Below are 13,734 nucleotides of genomic sequence, written 5' to 3' on the forward strand. Positions count from 1 at the left end.
GAGTAATGCTTGAGTTAGTTGCCAAATCCGCAAGCCACGTGAGCAACGTGGATGCGCTAGACAGGCCTGAATGAAGAATGCTGGGGAGCAATGGGGATGACTTTCAATGGGCCACGACTCCAGCTTCTAGCTAGCAGTTTCCACAGGCCACTGCCACCTACTTACTTAGGTAGCTGGACGATCGAGGTGCTCAGGGGTGTAACTCAGGGCGGGCGCCTCTCGGGTCTCGAGGAAGTCGAGGCGGCTGTCGAAACTTCCTGAGAGACTCGTCAGGCCTACGTAATAATTTCCAGAGGCTGTCCAGAGGAAACTCAATCTGCAACTGGCACTGCTGGGCAACCTCAAAAAGGTTGTCACGGACTGTAGTCTGTAGCAGGACAGATCACAGATGCAGATGTGGATGTGGGGAAGCACTAGTGGTATTTGGCATTTGGTGCAGGCCTGAAGGCTGAGAAAGCCACTCAGAGACCAAGGTCCGCCTGAATGCGTGTCTTATACTCCGAGCCCAAGTTCATTCCCTTTGATATAGGGACCTGCCGGCAATGCGACGCTCTCACTGTCAGTATATCCCGGCGGGAGCTTTTGCCTTTGCTGCGCCCTAACTCTGGAAGCGAGCGCCCTGGTATGCTTCTTTCGTGAATCGCATTTGAACGGGAAGTATCCTTGAGGCCTGCATTGAATACGTGCATTGAGATATGCATTGGATTGGCTATAGACTTCCGTCCCGATTCTTCCCCGGGGCGTGCAGACCGGAGAAGACGATGCCTGGGATATCCTTTCGACTAAAACAACGTGAAGTCCCTTTTAGAACATACTGTACCCGGCCCAAGTGGTCTCCCATGCTTTGGGATGGCATACCATAGCTACATCCTAACCCAGCAGGTGCTAGCCATTCACGGTTTCAGTTACGAACGAACGCGCAGCTCGATACGGAGGGTCAGACTGGTGGCGGCGTTGGGGCCTGCTGGCGATACATACGATGTCTTCTATCAAGCGCGATGCGCCGCTCCTTGAGACGTACCATGGGTCCATGGCCGATCCCAAAGCGCCCTTTCTGCTTGGATCACCTCATCCTGTTCTTGGGGTGCAGATTATGAACTTTGCCCAACATGGTACGCCAAGTCTAGGGCTGGCACCCATCATTCCCTCCCCAACTCTACCTGGGTAGCGTCGTCGCTGATAAGAGCCTCAAGTTAGAATTGACTTGGCGCTACATGCTACGGGGTTTCCTAGACGACCACCGATATCGTGATTCGGAGCATTATACTTTTTCCTTATCATCAGCGCACGGGAAATGTCGAATACGCAATTTCCACATGTATACCAACGATTCGAACCGAACCCAGCTAATCGTGGGGGTAAAGTTGCTCCCTCTGCGATGCGAACTGCCGATGCTGTGCAACATTCGGCATCTGACTCCCCACTCCCCAAAACTCCAATAGAGTTGACATGAACAGTGTTGACTCGGTTTGCAAATCACCCCATATGCGTATATCGCCTGAGTAGGGCCGTGCTAAAAAGGAAAGGGAGTCCAGGTATGCCAGCCTGCTACGCAACAAAGGCCAATATATGTCGAGGCGCATACATCAGTCACGCAACACATCTACCCCGTTCGCGCCCAATAGAGCAACGTGACCATACGCTGAAACCACGGTTAAGAAAACGGAACTTCGCCTGACCCCGTCGGAATCCTTTGGATGTATAGTTTGCGTGATATATAGGAACGTTGAAGCATCAAATTTGAGTTGCAGACATTATATTGTAGCAGGCAGGTGGTTCGTCGCTTCCTTCGTGACACTTTGGTTACACTGCCTTTGACTATGCAAAGATGCGTATGTTGCATAGAGTGCCTACATGTGTACATTAGGTACTTTGCTTATCCTCAAACACCGTTGAGGCTACAAACGCCCTGAAAGAGCGCATTTGCTGGGACTTGTCAGACAGCAGGGGAGACCTGACGCGGCCTCGTTTACTAAACAGGGTCACGCATACTGTACAGTACACACACACCCCGGCGCGATGTCGCTATACTCGCAATATCTCGCGTGCTAAAAGAGGACGGCGGCGGTCAAGTGTGGGACGATACGGCCTGGTGAGCGATAGTGGAAGACAGTACAGTAGTCGAAGAGCCTATCGGACCCTGATCAACAGCCAGCCCCGACTTCCCCGCGAAGGTGGTGGTAGCACCAGCAAGGCCCCCGGACTTTGACAGGCGCTGCCTGTCGCAACTTGTGAAATGTACTACTACTACATGCTACCACTACTCTGCACAAGTGGAACGTCTTGTTGGCAGTGGTTTGCGGTTGTTGATCACCAGCTGAGCTAGACACAGGCAGACCATAACCGGTGCGGTGGTTTCAATGACGTTGACTGTCCACTTGGTCACCTTTAACCATCTCGATTCCAACATTGCGCCACCGGGTCCGGCAATCGGATTAGTGACTGACGTCTTTCCCTTTGCTGCCGAACCTCGGACGGGATTCGACTATCTTGATATGAGATGCGTTGGCTCGGGATAACAAAGCACCTTACATGCAGTGGACTGCCCTGTTCGGCCATTCGCCTACCTCGCCTGTAAAACGTGCCCCTCGAAGAGAGGCGCGTTGATGCACGTCTACGAAGAAGATAAAATAAAATTAAAGATACGCCATCAGGATGGGAAATGGCTCCGCAAACTCCTGCTGCCCTTTTGCCGACAGTCACAGGTAGCGGAATGTGTGTTTTTTACAAGCAACGAGAAAAAAGAAAGAAAAAGAAAAGAAAGCAAGGCCCCTCCCCAACGCCTGTCCTGCAATGCGAGTGTTGCGGCATGCATTGGGGGCTTGAAGCCCACTGATGATGTGACATGCTCGGCGCCTCTCTTTCTTCATGGCACATGCTGCTTGCTTCAAATACATCCAGTCTCTAGCCACATCCAGTAAATTGTAGGTGGTCGGCCAACCGGACTGCAACAATCTACTATCCGCGGTTACGGACACACTCCCGAGGTCTTTCCACATTGCGCTTGCGACTTGCGACACTGATATATTGGCCCGGTCGGGACCAAGGAACCCCACCACCGGAGCATGTCATGAAGAGGGACGGTCCTGACCTGACCGGTTGGTACTTGGTTTCGCACAACGTCGTCCACCAACGTATCGCCTGCCACACCGGTCTGGGCCTTGACGGATCGCGCTCGAACGGGAGGGGGTGGAACACGGACACCAGGTGCCAGGGTCGCGGGGCTACCTCGCAAATTATCGGTCGTCTTCTTTCTCCAATCTCCAAGGTTTTCCTCTTCTTCGACACTTTAGATATCCAGCCGAGCTGGTTACTGAAAAAAGAGGCACTGTCGTGAAACAGCTGCACCGCCAATCCTTCTCCCATTTTGGATTGGGCAGTTGCGTGTGCTGGCTCCTTTTTGCCAGATGTCCAAGAGTTAAAAACCTTCACTGCACACATCTTGCATGCTGTTCTGCAACACCGAAGCTCCTATGTGGGAAAGGGGATACTCGATCTGGAAATCCGCGATAGGATACTGCCCCTTGCCCCGCGTCCGGGTCGGTCACCATGGTGGTTTAATCGACGTTGCGTTATGTACTGCAAGCCACAACCAGTTCATACGTGGTACCGACATGGAGGAGGGTCGCACAGACAGATATTACTCCGATGCTCGTCGTTCGGCTGTGTGTGTTGTGTACCTTGCGGACCTTTGGAATCGGCTACACGTTGATAGTAGCCATTATGTCAACGGTATCAGGTAATTGACGAATGACGGCTGCCGCGCGGCCGATAGCAAGTATTCGCGGCCGTCGACCAGGGATTTCCGCAATGCTGCCATCATCTCTACGTCTTGGTATTTCGTATCCATATGCACGCCAGGAGGAAGTCGCGAATCAACAAGTTGCTGGGCGATGCTCTTATCAATCGCGGCTATCGAAGCCCGGCGAATCAATCCTCGCTGAAATGAGAGTATCCCATCCTTCTCAAATACCCTGCCGATACCTGCCGGTCGAACCAGGCTTGGCTGGCTTGGGCATCTAACCTGCATATGAGCCCTGTCCACACCCACTTCGCTGCAATATGCACGTCGAGTACTACGCTGTAGCTTACTCCTGCTGTGCCTTTTCGGCCAACCACCGGGACTGGAGCACGCCGACTGTTAGCTGTGCTATAATAGGAAAGAGACCTGAAAGGCTCTTCTTCTCACTCGGCGTGACGCTGGGAGAGTGGAGGTTTCATGAGATCTGTTACATCTTGTCCATTTTGTATTGACTATTTGACCCATACAGACACAGGATCCCCACCAGGAGGCCGTCAATGACGCACAAACGCCATGAACCTTCGGAGCGCCTGTCAAATCCCGCTATCGGGCCTCTTCTCTCTCTTCAGATACGTCGGCAAGAGCTATGGCAACTGTTGCAGGTCGGCCGGCCTAGCCCAAAGTCACAGCTGCCAATCCTGATATTAGACGGGACCGCCGACCTGGACCATTGATTCGTCGCCAATCCAGCCACTCTCTCAGATATATGAGAGCATGTTGAGGTAGCTGCATCCAGGGTTCCATTGCGTTTTTTAATTCGCCTGCTGCAATCTTGCTAAGAGCCCACTAGGTCCTGCAAGACTGTTGCAAACCTGCATACATATGCATCGACCACGGCCAGTGGTGTGAGGATGTTGTCAACAATGTCAACCACGCCGAGAAGCGAGGAGCCTCAGGACACCATCCGCGTCTCCGTCCTCCCCCTTCCAGCCGGACTGGGGAGACAGTGCCGTTTGCCTGAGCTCATATACGGCCTCGTAACGTCATCCACGCAACAAAACAGCCAATATAAACAGGTTAGGCGTGCTGGTCGTTATGCGTGCCGCAGTGACATACATATGGAGGGTAACAGTCATGCATCCTGCATCTGAATCCAGCAACGCGGCCGATAGAACTTCGGCCTCACCCTGAAGGTGATTATGTGTATGGTCAGAACACAATCGAGCATACATATTCTGCTAATTTGCTTATCCGGCTGCAGCCAAACATATTGTTCAATGTCCAGAAAGGTAGCTGACCAACCGTGATTGGCTATGCTGGAACAGATTCATCAGCCTCCGGTGGTTGCTGGGCGCTGTTGCATCCTGACCTGTTCATCTAGACGCCTCTATATGAGTGGAGTCATACACCACTTCCACGAGACGAGCAGTGAACAACATGGGCATGGGTGCATGCATGGCATATGTGGATTTTCGTTTTGGCCTCGCTCATCCTCGCGCTGCGAATGCAGTTTCGCTTGGTAGCCTGAAGCTCGCACACCACATCCGTTTGGCCGGGGCAACGTCTCGCACATTGTATATGCTGACCTCGCCCGGCTTCTCAGCATCGCCCGGTACCATCTTGACACCGAGCTCGCTGGTGAGGCGTTCGCAGATATCGAGTAGGGGTACTTCGTCGTCACTTTTCAGTGCAAAGCAATGGACGTGAACGAGCGGCAACTTGGTCTCCGTGTTGGGCGCAAATAACCCTTCGTGTCCAGCATAAATTCCACGGAAATGGTGAACGAATGTATAAGCCATCGCTGGCAGGTTCATGACGAAGTGAGAGATGGTGGGTGGGACCGGGATCTTCTGGGGTGGTGGTGTCGCATCTGCGGTTCCGGCAGCGCCTCGAAGGTGGCGACGTACCTTTGTTTGTATGAGTGCGTGGTCGCCAGCCTGCGAGGCGGCATACACCGAGTCGGCCGCGTTGTGAATAAAAGTGCGCCCATCCTCGTTGAAGGGCCGCACGTACATCCCCACCTTGTTGCGTTGTATTGCTTCTTGGAGATACCGGTAGCTCTCCGGGTTCATGTCGTTGGCCCATACAAAAACACCCCTTTTGCCCGCCGGCACGGCAAAGGGGCCAATCCCTGCCATGACATCGCAGACAACCTCGCCGGGTTGGAATGATCTGATGAGACGTGTATGCTCACCCTCCAGCTTGCTGTTCCAGTAGACCTTGGAATAGTCGAAATGGAACGAACAGTCGTTCTCACGCACCTCGACGTCAAGATCGTCAGGGCCTGCCAGCACCTCGTACGCAAATGTCCGAAATTCCGACTCGCTGCCTACATTGTCCACCTTGTTGATCACAGTCCGGATGTGCGGGTTCTTGTCGACTATGATCTCCCCTATCAGCTTTTGTAGGGGAGATAGGCCTCGCGCAAATTGAGATGTGCCACGTGACCAGCCACATTGAAGCCGCTGGGAATCTCATCGTGGAGCTCAGGCGGCAGAACCACCGACAAGACGTCCAGCGCGCTGAAGTATTCGTAGTCTAGATTCAGATTGTAAGGTATCACCTCCAATTCGGACTTGTCCACTCCATCCTTCAGAACAGTACCCCAGGTCTCGGGGGCCGCGGGCTTGACTGCGGGGTTCAAGAGCAGGCATTTCTTGCCCTGGGATGCGAGTGTTTGGTCGGGGTGCGGCGCAATTGCTGAAATCCGGTCGGCGGAGAGGATCTCCTTGGATTTCTCCAGGTCCCTTCGGTATCGCGATATCAGCTTATTCTCGGAGATGATGGCGGCTGCCAAAGGAACCGTTTTTGCAAATAGCGACCGGTCGAGGACGCCCGCAACGGCGCGGGCGACGGAGGGGCGGAAAACATTCATTTCTTCTTTGGATCTTGTGGCCTGTACATGCAATTAGTTTGGCCAACGGATTTCTAGACCAGCGTAGTATGGGAGACATGATAACTCACCGCCATCTCCCGCGATTTATTTTCTTGAGTCTGTACAAGTATCTTCGGCGGTTCCAAAATTATTTGCGACCACAAAATGTTCATTCGGTGGAAATGCCCCTCGTTGATCTACCTATGGATCCTGCCCAACAAGGCTGATGACTCCCCGGAGTATTTTTTCAGGGACCCCTCAATTATTTTCAGCTACCCCTGCCACGGAGATCGATAGATGCAAGGCTGACAGTCAATGCCGTCATAACGCTACAGCACTTTCAGGTACAAGTCAGCCATGGATGTTTGCTATACGCCATGTGGCCGGCTATCCATCCATATTTCATTGCTTTTTTTTCCATAGCTGGGTGTGTTAGTAGCTACATGGGTATGCTACTTAAGTATACTTGCATCTTGCCTTACGTGCGCCACTGATATAGTAGACTTTTGAGAAGCCAGGATGCACCACGTCATGGCAGATCGCGGCCTCGCCCAACTCTATTTCCCTTTTAAATGTGTTGCGCAATCTGTTCGCGTACTCTATCCTCCAAGTGGATTCTCTCTCAAGCCGTATAACTTTCTTCTGGACTTGGTTCGCTAGTTGTTCGTATTCGAAAGGATGTCAAGGAAGCGCACGATTGACGCCTTCTTTGGCGCTCCCAAGCCAAAGAAGCCTCGTGGTATATCTACTAGCTCACCCGAGACCTTTGGGGGTGACGCGCACCTTGACGGCCTGAATACGAGTGGTAATGGCTTGAAGGAGTTAGACGCTGCTGTGAGTGCAAAGTAATATCTGATTCCCAGTCGACCTCACAGTAGAATATGCGCACGATTACTGACTTGGTTCGTATTCGACGGTAGCCACCACAAGATGCCCAATCTGCCGCAACAGACACAGAAACAAACCAGATAGTACCAGGAACAGCGACAAGGAAAAGTGATGGTTATTCGACACACCCGACGTACCCCTTCCCCATCCCCCATCTGCCCCCGGCTCTCGCGGCCGAGCTGACCTCGTGGCCAGCCAGTCTCGGCCGCGTCATTAACGAACAGCCAGACCTGGACCTGCTTTACTTCGAGCCGTACGTGGCGCGGGGCGGCGGCAGTGCCCGCTCGCTATTCGAGTTCCTGAGGTCGGAGCTGCCCTTCTACCGCGTCGAATACGACATCAACCGCGGAGGGACCTCGACCCATATTCGGACGCCACGGTGGACAACCGTCTTCGGGCTCGACGATACGTCGCGCTTCAGTAGCAGTAGTAGTAGCGATGGCGGCGGCGGAGGGGACATGACGAAGATACTCGACGTCAAGACCGGTTGCGATGTGAGCGCCGATAAGTTCTACACGCGATACAAGCCGCGCCCGATCCCCAAGTGCTTGGACGACCTGCGGCTCTCGGCGCAGGTGGCAGCCGGCTGCGAATTCAACTTCTGCCTGGTGAACTACTATGCCTCGGGAGCCGACAGTATCAGCTTCCACAGCGATGACGAGCGGTTCCTCGGGCCACTGCCCGCCATTGCGAGTTTCTCGTTGGGTGCGCGCAGAGACTTCCTCTTGAAACATAAACCTGTCCCTCCTCCTCCGGGAGGCGAGCATACGGAGGCTATGAGAAATGCGGCATCGAAGCCCCTGAAGCTTCCTCTGGCGAGCGGTGACATGATATTGATGCGCGGGCTCACACAAGCCAACTGGCTTCATTCAATACCCAAGCGTACGGGCAAGAATGCTACCGACGGTGGTCGGATCAACATAACGTTTCGACGAGCATTGGTCAAACCCGGTACGGACAACTACTATAACTATAACGTCGGTACCGGACCAGTCTACAAATGGGATGCTGCGAGTCGCGAGATGCGGCCGTGGAAGAAAAACTTGTAATGATTGATTAATGGGTATAATATGTACGCCTTGTTGGCAATTACTCTCAATGCAAGTTTTTGACGCCCATGACATCCCATCTTTTGTGTGATGGTTACCTAGTGATGGAATCCAGCTCCTTATCCCTCCGCTGGTGCCGATAAGCCTCGAAACATCTGGCGACTTGGAACGTTCAAGATGCGCCGCCACTCCCTTCTCTTACTGCTGTGCCGCTCCGACTCTTTGGACCCCATGATGTCCAAAACAACCCGATTCGAGCAGTCTCGGATCTCACCTCTTCCACTGACGAGGAATGATGTACAGCACAACTCTCCAAAAGGCCAACTACTTCCCCAATTTAAAGGTAGCTTGTGCGTATTTCCGAAGAGCATTGACAAAGACTTGGTACTCAACGCTCTGGTTGTCCTGCTCGCAATAGATCTCGGTCAGCCGTATTTGCCAAGGAGGATAGCCTTGCAAATCCACGTATGGCGCGAACGATATCAACAGATCGGGCTCGGCCATGACACTACTGGTGAGCTCGTTGTCTATGACGTCCGAGGTGATGTCGGCAGGGCTGAGCTTATTCTTTTGCGCCATCACCGTCAACACCTTGGTCAGGTCAACCATGGACTCACGTCCATCCTCCTCTGACACCAACATGATAGCAATTCCGTACTCGCCAGCACCCTTATGCGCCGGTGCGCTGTAGTACGAAGGGTGGACGACGGGCATGTTGGGCGAGTGCAAGTGCAGGTCGGGTGCCTGGTACTTGCCAAACCAGTTGCGCAGCTTCGAGGTGATCTCGCGGTGGCTTTGTTGCATCTCGTCTTTCAAAATACCAGTCTTTTCGTACACGGAGAGCATTTGTATGCCCGCTGATGCGCACCATGCTGCAATATCGGCAACTTCGCTAATCAGCTTTTCCTTGGCATCCGCACGTTTACCACCCTCCTCCAGACTCAGGATCACGCTGAGGTGTTTCGGCTTCCGCGAAAGGCCTTGGACATCACGCTGTATGTATTCGGGGGTGTGGTGGTGATAGTAAAGTACGGATACGATGCGGAGGTAGACAGCATGGCACGCTATGCGGATGCGGATGTAGACGGAGAAGATGGCGTGAATCAAGGCGAAGGAAAGTGCGTAAAACTGCTTTTTCAGGACGTTTCTAACGCCCAAGCCGGACGCAGTGCCGTTGCTGTGTTGCTTCCTCTTGGTCGACGCCTCACGCAGGCGAGGGGCTGAGGGGAGATAGGGCTGTTATATTCAAGCTATGTGAGCTTCTGTCACATACTGCTACACGTCTGATGACTGGCCGCGCGTCTGAGTGCGAGTGGACATGAGGGAAGACCAACCTTGAGCAGCTCCTCGCGCTCCTGGGGATTCATGGTCCCTGTGTCCTTCGTTTGGAATGGCATCTATGGCCGGGTTGTTCGTTTCTTCTAGAAGATGCGCAAGTTGGGAATACAGTGATAAAGTGAGGCCTTTCAGCACTGATGATACTGAGTCCGAATGGGACGCAAGGGGACGTCACAGCGCCTCAAAGTCGACTTCGGAAAGAGATGAAGTAATGGGAAGTCTTCAAGAAATACACAAATCAACGATGATGGAGCTATGTGCTTAGCCACCGCCGAAATGTTGCTTGGGCAGAGGAGGTCAAATGAGTGTGGTGGGATAGATTTTGGCCAGGGAAGGTGCCCTTGGAGGTAATGAAGAAGAAGAAAAGACTCGAGCGACAAGAACTGAAGGAACTATCAGGCAGGCACGATCTCGTAACATAAAATCAGATGTCACTGACACCTGGTCGCTGTTCATTTCCATCAACCAGGCCTTTCTTTCCCTGGTACAATCAATTGGGAGTCAGCCACACCAATCAATTAAACAATTGTTCAAGTTGAATGATGTACAGCTCCATGCGGGGGCGGCCTGCCTACAGACATTGTACAGGTAGCATATTGTGGCTTACGCAGCACGGTACATGCGCCCAAGCTTGTAATTACTTGATTTAGTACCTAAACGACCAGCTACACCCCTGTTCGCCGCCCTGTCCTCCACTAGAACCATCCCGCCTGGGAGTCCAAACCGCCGCCTCGGATGCTCATTACGCGTTACAACACATCCAACGAAGACAGATCTGTTGGGCAGCGACCCCTGGCAAAGATCCCGATTCCGCAACGCGATCAACCATCGCACACCATCACCTCCAAACTCCCGAAGCACACGCCTTCACCCGAACTTATGCGCCCATGTCCATGTAGGCGAGCGCCTCTAATCTGAGAGTTCCTGCACCCAAATGGAGAGGAACGGCTCCGGGTCGAGGGCGCTGTTCCCCAGGGGCCCCAGCTTCACTCTCGATGACTTTTCCAACAAAGACTTCATCGTTCGAGATTTCGTCGATAGTCTTGCCGAAAGCGCCGTTCCTGCTAATCGCCGATCGGGCCCGGCCAACCAGCAGGCGTTCGATCCAAAGCCCTTGATTCGGACATTTGAAAGTATGTAGGACCTCGATTCCCAAACGGCCGCATCGGAACCGGCAGTGTGCTGACAACGCTGCGACAGATGCTCTACAAGGACTCGGTAACCTTTCCGAGGAACTGCAACAGAAGGAGTCAGATCTTCAATCGAAAGTGCGGCGTGCCGAGGTCCAACATGACCAAACACTCGATACCCTCGGTCTGAAACTGGATCAATCGATCAAGCAGTTCGAAGACCTCGATATCAGTCTTAATAATCCTAGTACCTTGGACCGAAGTAGTCGCAATGACCCGAGCGGAGGGGGGAATATCGCCGTTCAGATAGGAGAAAAGCTAGAGGAGCTGGATAGGAAGCGAAGGAGAGCCCTGGATGCCAACTTCCTCATACAATGCTGGCTCGAGGTCGGCGAAACGGGCGAGTTGACGTCCCTACAAGAAATCCAACGACAGGGCGGCGCCGACAACAAAGTTCGATGCGCCGTGATCGCGCACCAACTTATGCGTATTAGCCAGCGGCTGGATCTTGCGGCATGGGGTCAGACAAATGGGAACGCTCGCGGGGTCGCCAACGGAGTCACTGGCGTATTCAGGTCAAACTACAACACTAGGGAGGTGCTGGAGAAGTTTTGCGAAACTCTCGAGCAGGAGTTGCTCAAGCAATTCAACAACAGCTACCGCAAGCAGAACTTCGACGACATGATGGAGTGTGCTAAGGTGCTGCACGACTTCAACGGAGGCGCTAGCGTTATTGCCGTCTTCGTGAATCAGCACCAGTTCTTCATCGATCGGAACCAGCTGATCACGGAAGAAGTCGCGGCAGATGGCGAAAGCTTTGAACAGCTCGCCGATCCGGACTCTGATCCGCCGGGGTGGAGCCCAGCCTTCAGTCGCTTATTGACGAGGTCAAGATTATTATGCAGGAGGAGTCTTTCATCATCAAGAGGGCTTTCCCCTACTACGAGACGGTGTTGATCAAGTTCATCCAGAGGATTTTCCAGCAATCCATCCAGCAAAGACTCGAGATGGTCTTGGAAAAGGCAGATACCATATCGTCGCTGGCTTTCCTTCGCTCGCTGCACTCTTCCAGAAACTATATCAGCGCATTGGTAGAGGACCTCAAGGCACACGGCCTTACGGAGCATCCAGATCCGTGCTCGGCGCAGATAGCGCAGACTCTCGATCAGCAAATGGAGGAACTATTTGTGCCATACATAGTCGGCAATTCATATATCGAACGGGAGAAGAAGAGCTTAGAAGAGATGTACAACTCCTTGCTCTTCAAATACAACATTTACCACTCGAGAAGAAAGAAGGCGCCAACGGGTTTCATGGCGTCTTTGGCCCAGCAGGGCTCTCAACTCATGGCATCCGCCAAAGATGCCTATCTAGAACGGCTGGACTCGTCAGACTTGACACAGACACAAAAGGAGATGATGTTGAGGGTGGCTGGAGTCCAGGAGACCGACAAGAACAAGAACGACATCGAGGTTACAGATCAGGACGGAGTTTTGAGCACTGCAAATGCCAAGCGAATGATGACTTGGTTGGCGGAGAGTGTACGGCGAACCCTGGAGCTTGGCAGCCCAAGCGATACGCCCAAGGACGTTGCGACGCTTCTCAACCTTCTCATGACCAGCATGGGTCAAGTTTACGTGGAGACTGGTCTGGATGCTGCATTGGAGAAGGCCACTGCCCAGGAAAATTCCAAGACGGAGCCCGACCTTACTTATCTACCTTCGATCCGCCCAGCTGTTACCATTGCCAGCATCATGTCACGCTTCGTCACTACCGTCCTTATTCGCCTGGCCGAGGCCAATACTACAGTCCGCCGAAGTATGGAGGCGCAAAGTAAAATGGGCATTGAGTCCATTGAGAGGAAGACGAACAACATCATGAAATCCACCATTGATGTGCTAGTCAATTGGGTCACGAAGTCGCTCGCGTCCCAGAAGAAGGTTGACTACCTCCCCCAAGGATGAGAGTGTCCTAGAGACCTTGCAAACACCAACCTGCAACGCCATCTGCAGTTTCTTATCTCGAGCCTTCACCCTCACATCACAGGCTATCGATGGTACAAACCTCGAAGTCTTCAGCAGCGAACTAGGTCTATCGGTCCAGCGTTTGCTGATTGAGCATTATAAGAAGTACAAGATCAATGCGGCAGGTGGTCTTATGGTGACCAAGGATATATCCAAGTACGTGGCAACGCTTAAGGAGTGGAACCTCAATAAGGATGCCGAGTCTTCAGTCGAGCTGTTGACAGAGATCGGATACCTCTTCATCATCGGGCCCGAGGCATTGCGCGAGAGGTCGAGAAACCTAGCAACCGGGCCAAGTGGAGGCAGCAAGAAACTGGCGAAGGCCGATTTCAAGACATATATCCAGAATCGTGAGGATTATAAGAGCGTCGGGATCCAGAGCGTGCTCTCCGGGCTATGATGAGGTTTCATGCAAAGCCGTGGGAATGGTGCGTAGGAGTTCAGGGGTTCACATGTACTTACTCAATATATACCTACCTGTTTGAATGCCTAAGTATCAGCGTTCCGTCTTGTCATACAGTCAGTCATTCGTATGTCGAATGGCGGCGGTCAAATGAGACCTCGTCCTCGATCCCGCCACTCATGAGTGCGATCAACGTATTTGGCAATCCCAGTTCATCCTTTCAGAGCGCTGGTCGTTGTAACGATGAAAGCGTGACATGGATGGCAAACCTCCCGATTACCCAAA

The 13,734-nt window shown here is 52.9% G+C and overlaps 4 protein-coding genes across 4 annotated transcripts; 2 read left to right on the forward strand and 2 right to left on the reverse strand.

The window, feature by feature from the left end:
• Positions 1-5,229: 5,229 nt before the first annotated feature.
• Positions 5,230-6,712, reverse strand: PG997_004771 (Met-10+ like-protein; the record flags this gene model as incomplete). The annotated part of the gene is made up of 3 exons (XM_066809086.1): positions 5,230-6,141; positions 6,186-6,638; positions 6,707-6,712. 3 exons carry the CDS (start codon positions 6,710-6,712, stop codon positions 5,230-5,232), a joined length of 1,371 nt encoding a protein of 456 aa, XP_066672704.1.
• A 583-nt stretch (positions 6,713-7,295) lies between these two features.
• On the forward strand, positions 7,296-8,554 carry PG997_004772 (uncharacterized protein; the record flags this gene model as incomplete). The annotated part of the gene is made up of 2 exons (XM_066809087.1): positions 7,296-7,451; positions 7,586-8,554. The coding sequence occupies 2 exons, from the start codon at positions 7,296-7,298 to the stop codon at positions 8,552-8,554; spliced, it is 1,125 nt and encodes a 374-aa protein (XP_066672705.1).
• A 324-nt stretch (positions 8,555-8,878) lies between these two features.
• PG997_004773 (uncharacterized protein) lies at positions 8,879-9,951 on the reverse strand (the record flags this gene model as incomplete). Its single annotated transcript, XM_066809088.1, has 2 exons — positions 8,879-9,774; positions 9,828-9,951. The coding sequence occupies 2 exons, from the start codon at positions 9,949-9,951 to the stop codon at positions 8,879-8,881; spliced, it is 1,020 nt and encodes a 339-aa protein (XP_066672706.1).
• Positions 9,952-10,826: 875 nt separating this feature from the next.
• Positions 10,827-13,446, forward strand: PG997_004774 (exocyst complex component protein; the record flags this gene model as incomplete). Its single annotated transcript, XM_066809089.1, is given in 4 exon segments — positions 10,827-11,025; positions 11,093-11,876; positions 11,888-12,962; positions 13,069-13,446. The coding sequence occupies 4 exon segments, from the start codon at positions 10,827-10,829 to the stop codon at positions 13,444-13,446; spliced, it is 2,436 nt and encodes an 811-aa protein (XP_066672707.1).
• Positions 13,447-13,734: the final 288 nt, after the last annotated feature.

The sequence above is a fragment of the Apiospora hydei genome, assembly GCF_038363865.1.
Source record: "Apiospora hydei strain CBS 114990 chromosome Unknown utg000004l_segment0_segment0, whole genome shotgun sequence".
Classification (NCBI taxonomy): Eukaryota; Fungi; Ascomycota; class Sordariomycetes; order Amphisphaeriales; family Apiosporaceae; genus Apiospora; species Apiospora hydei.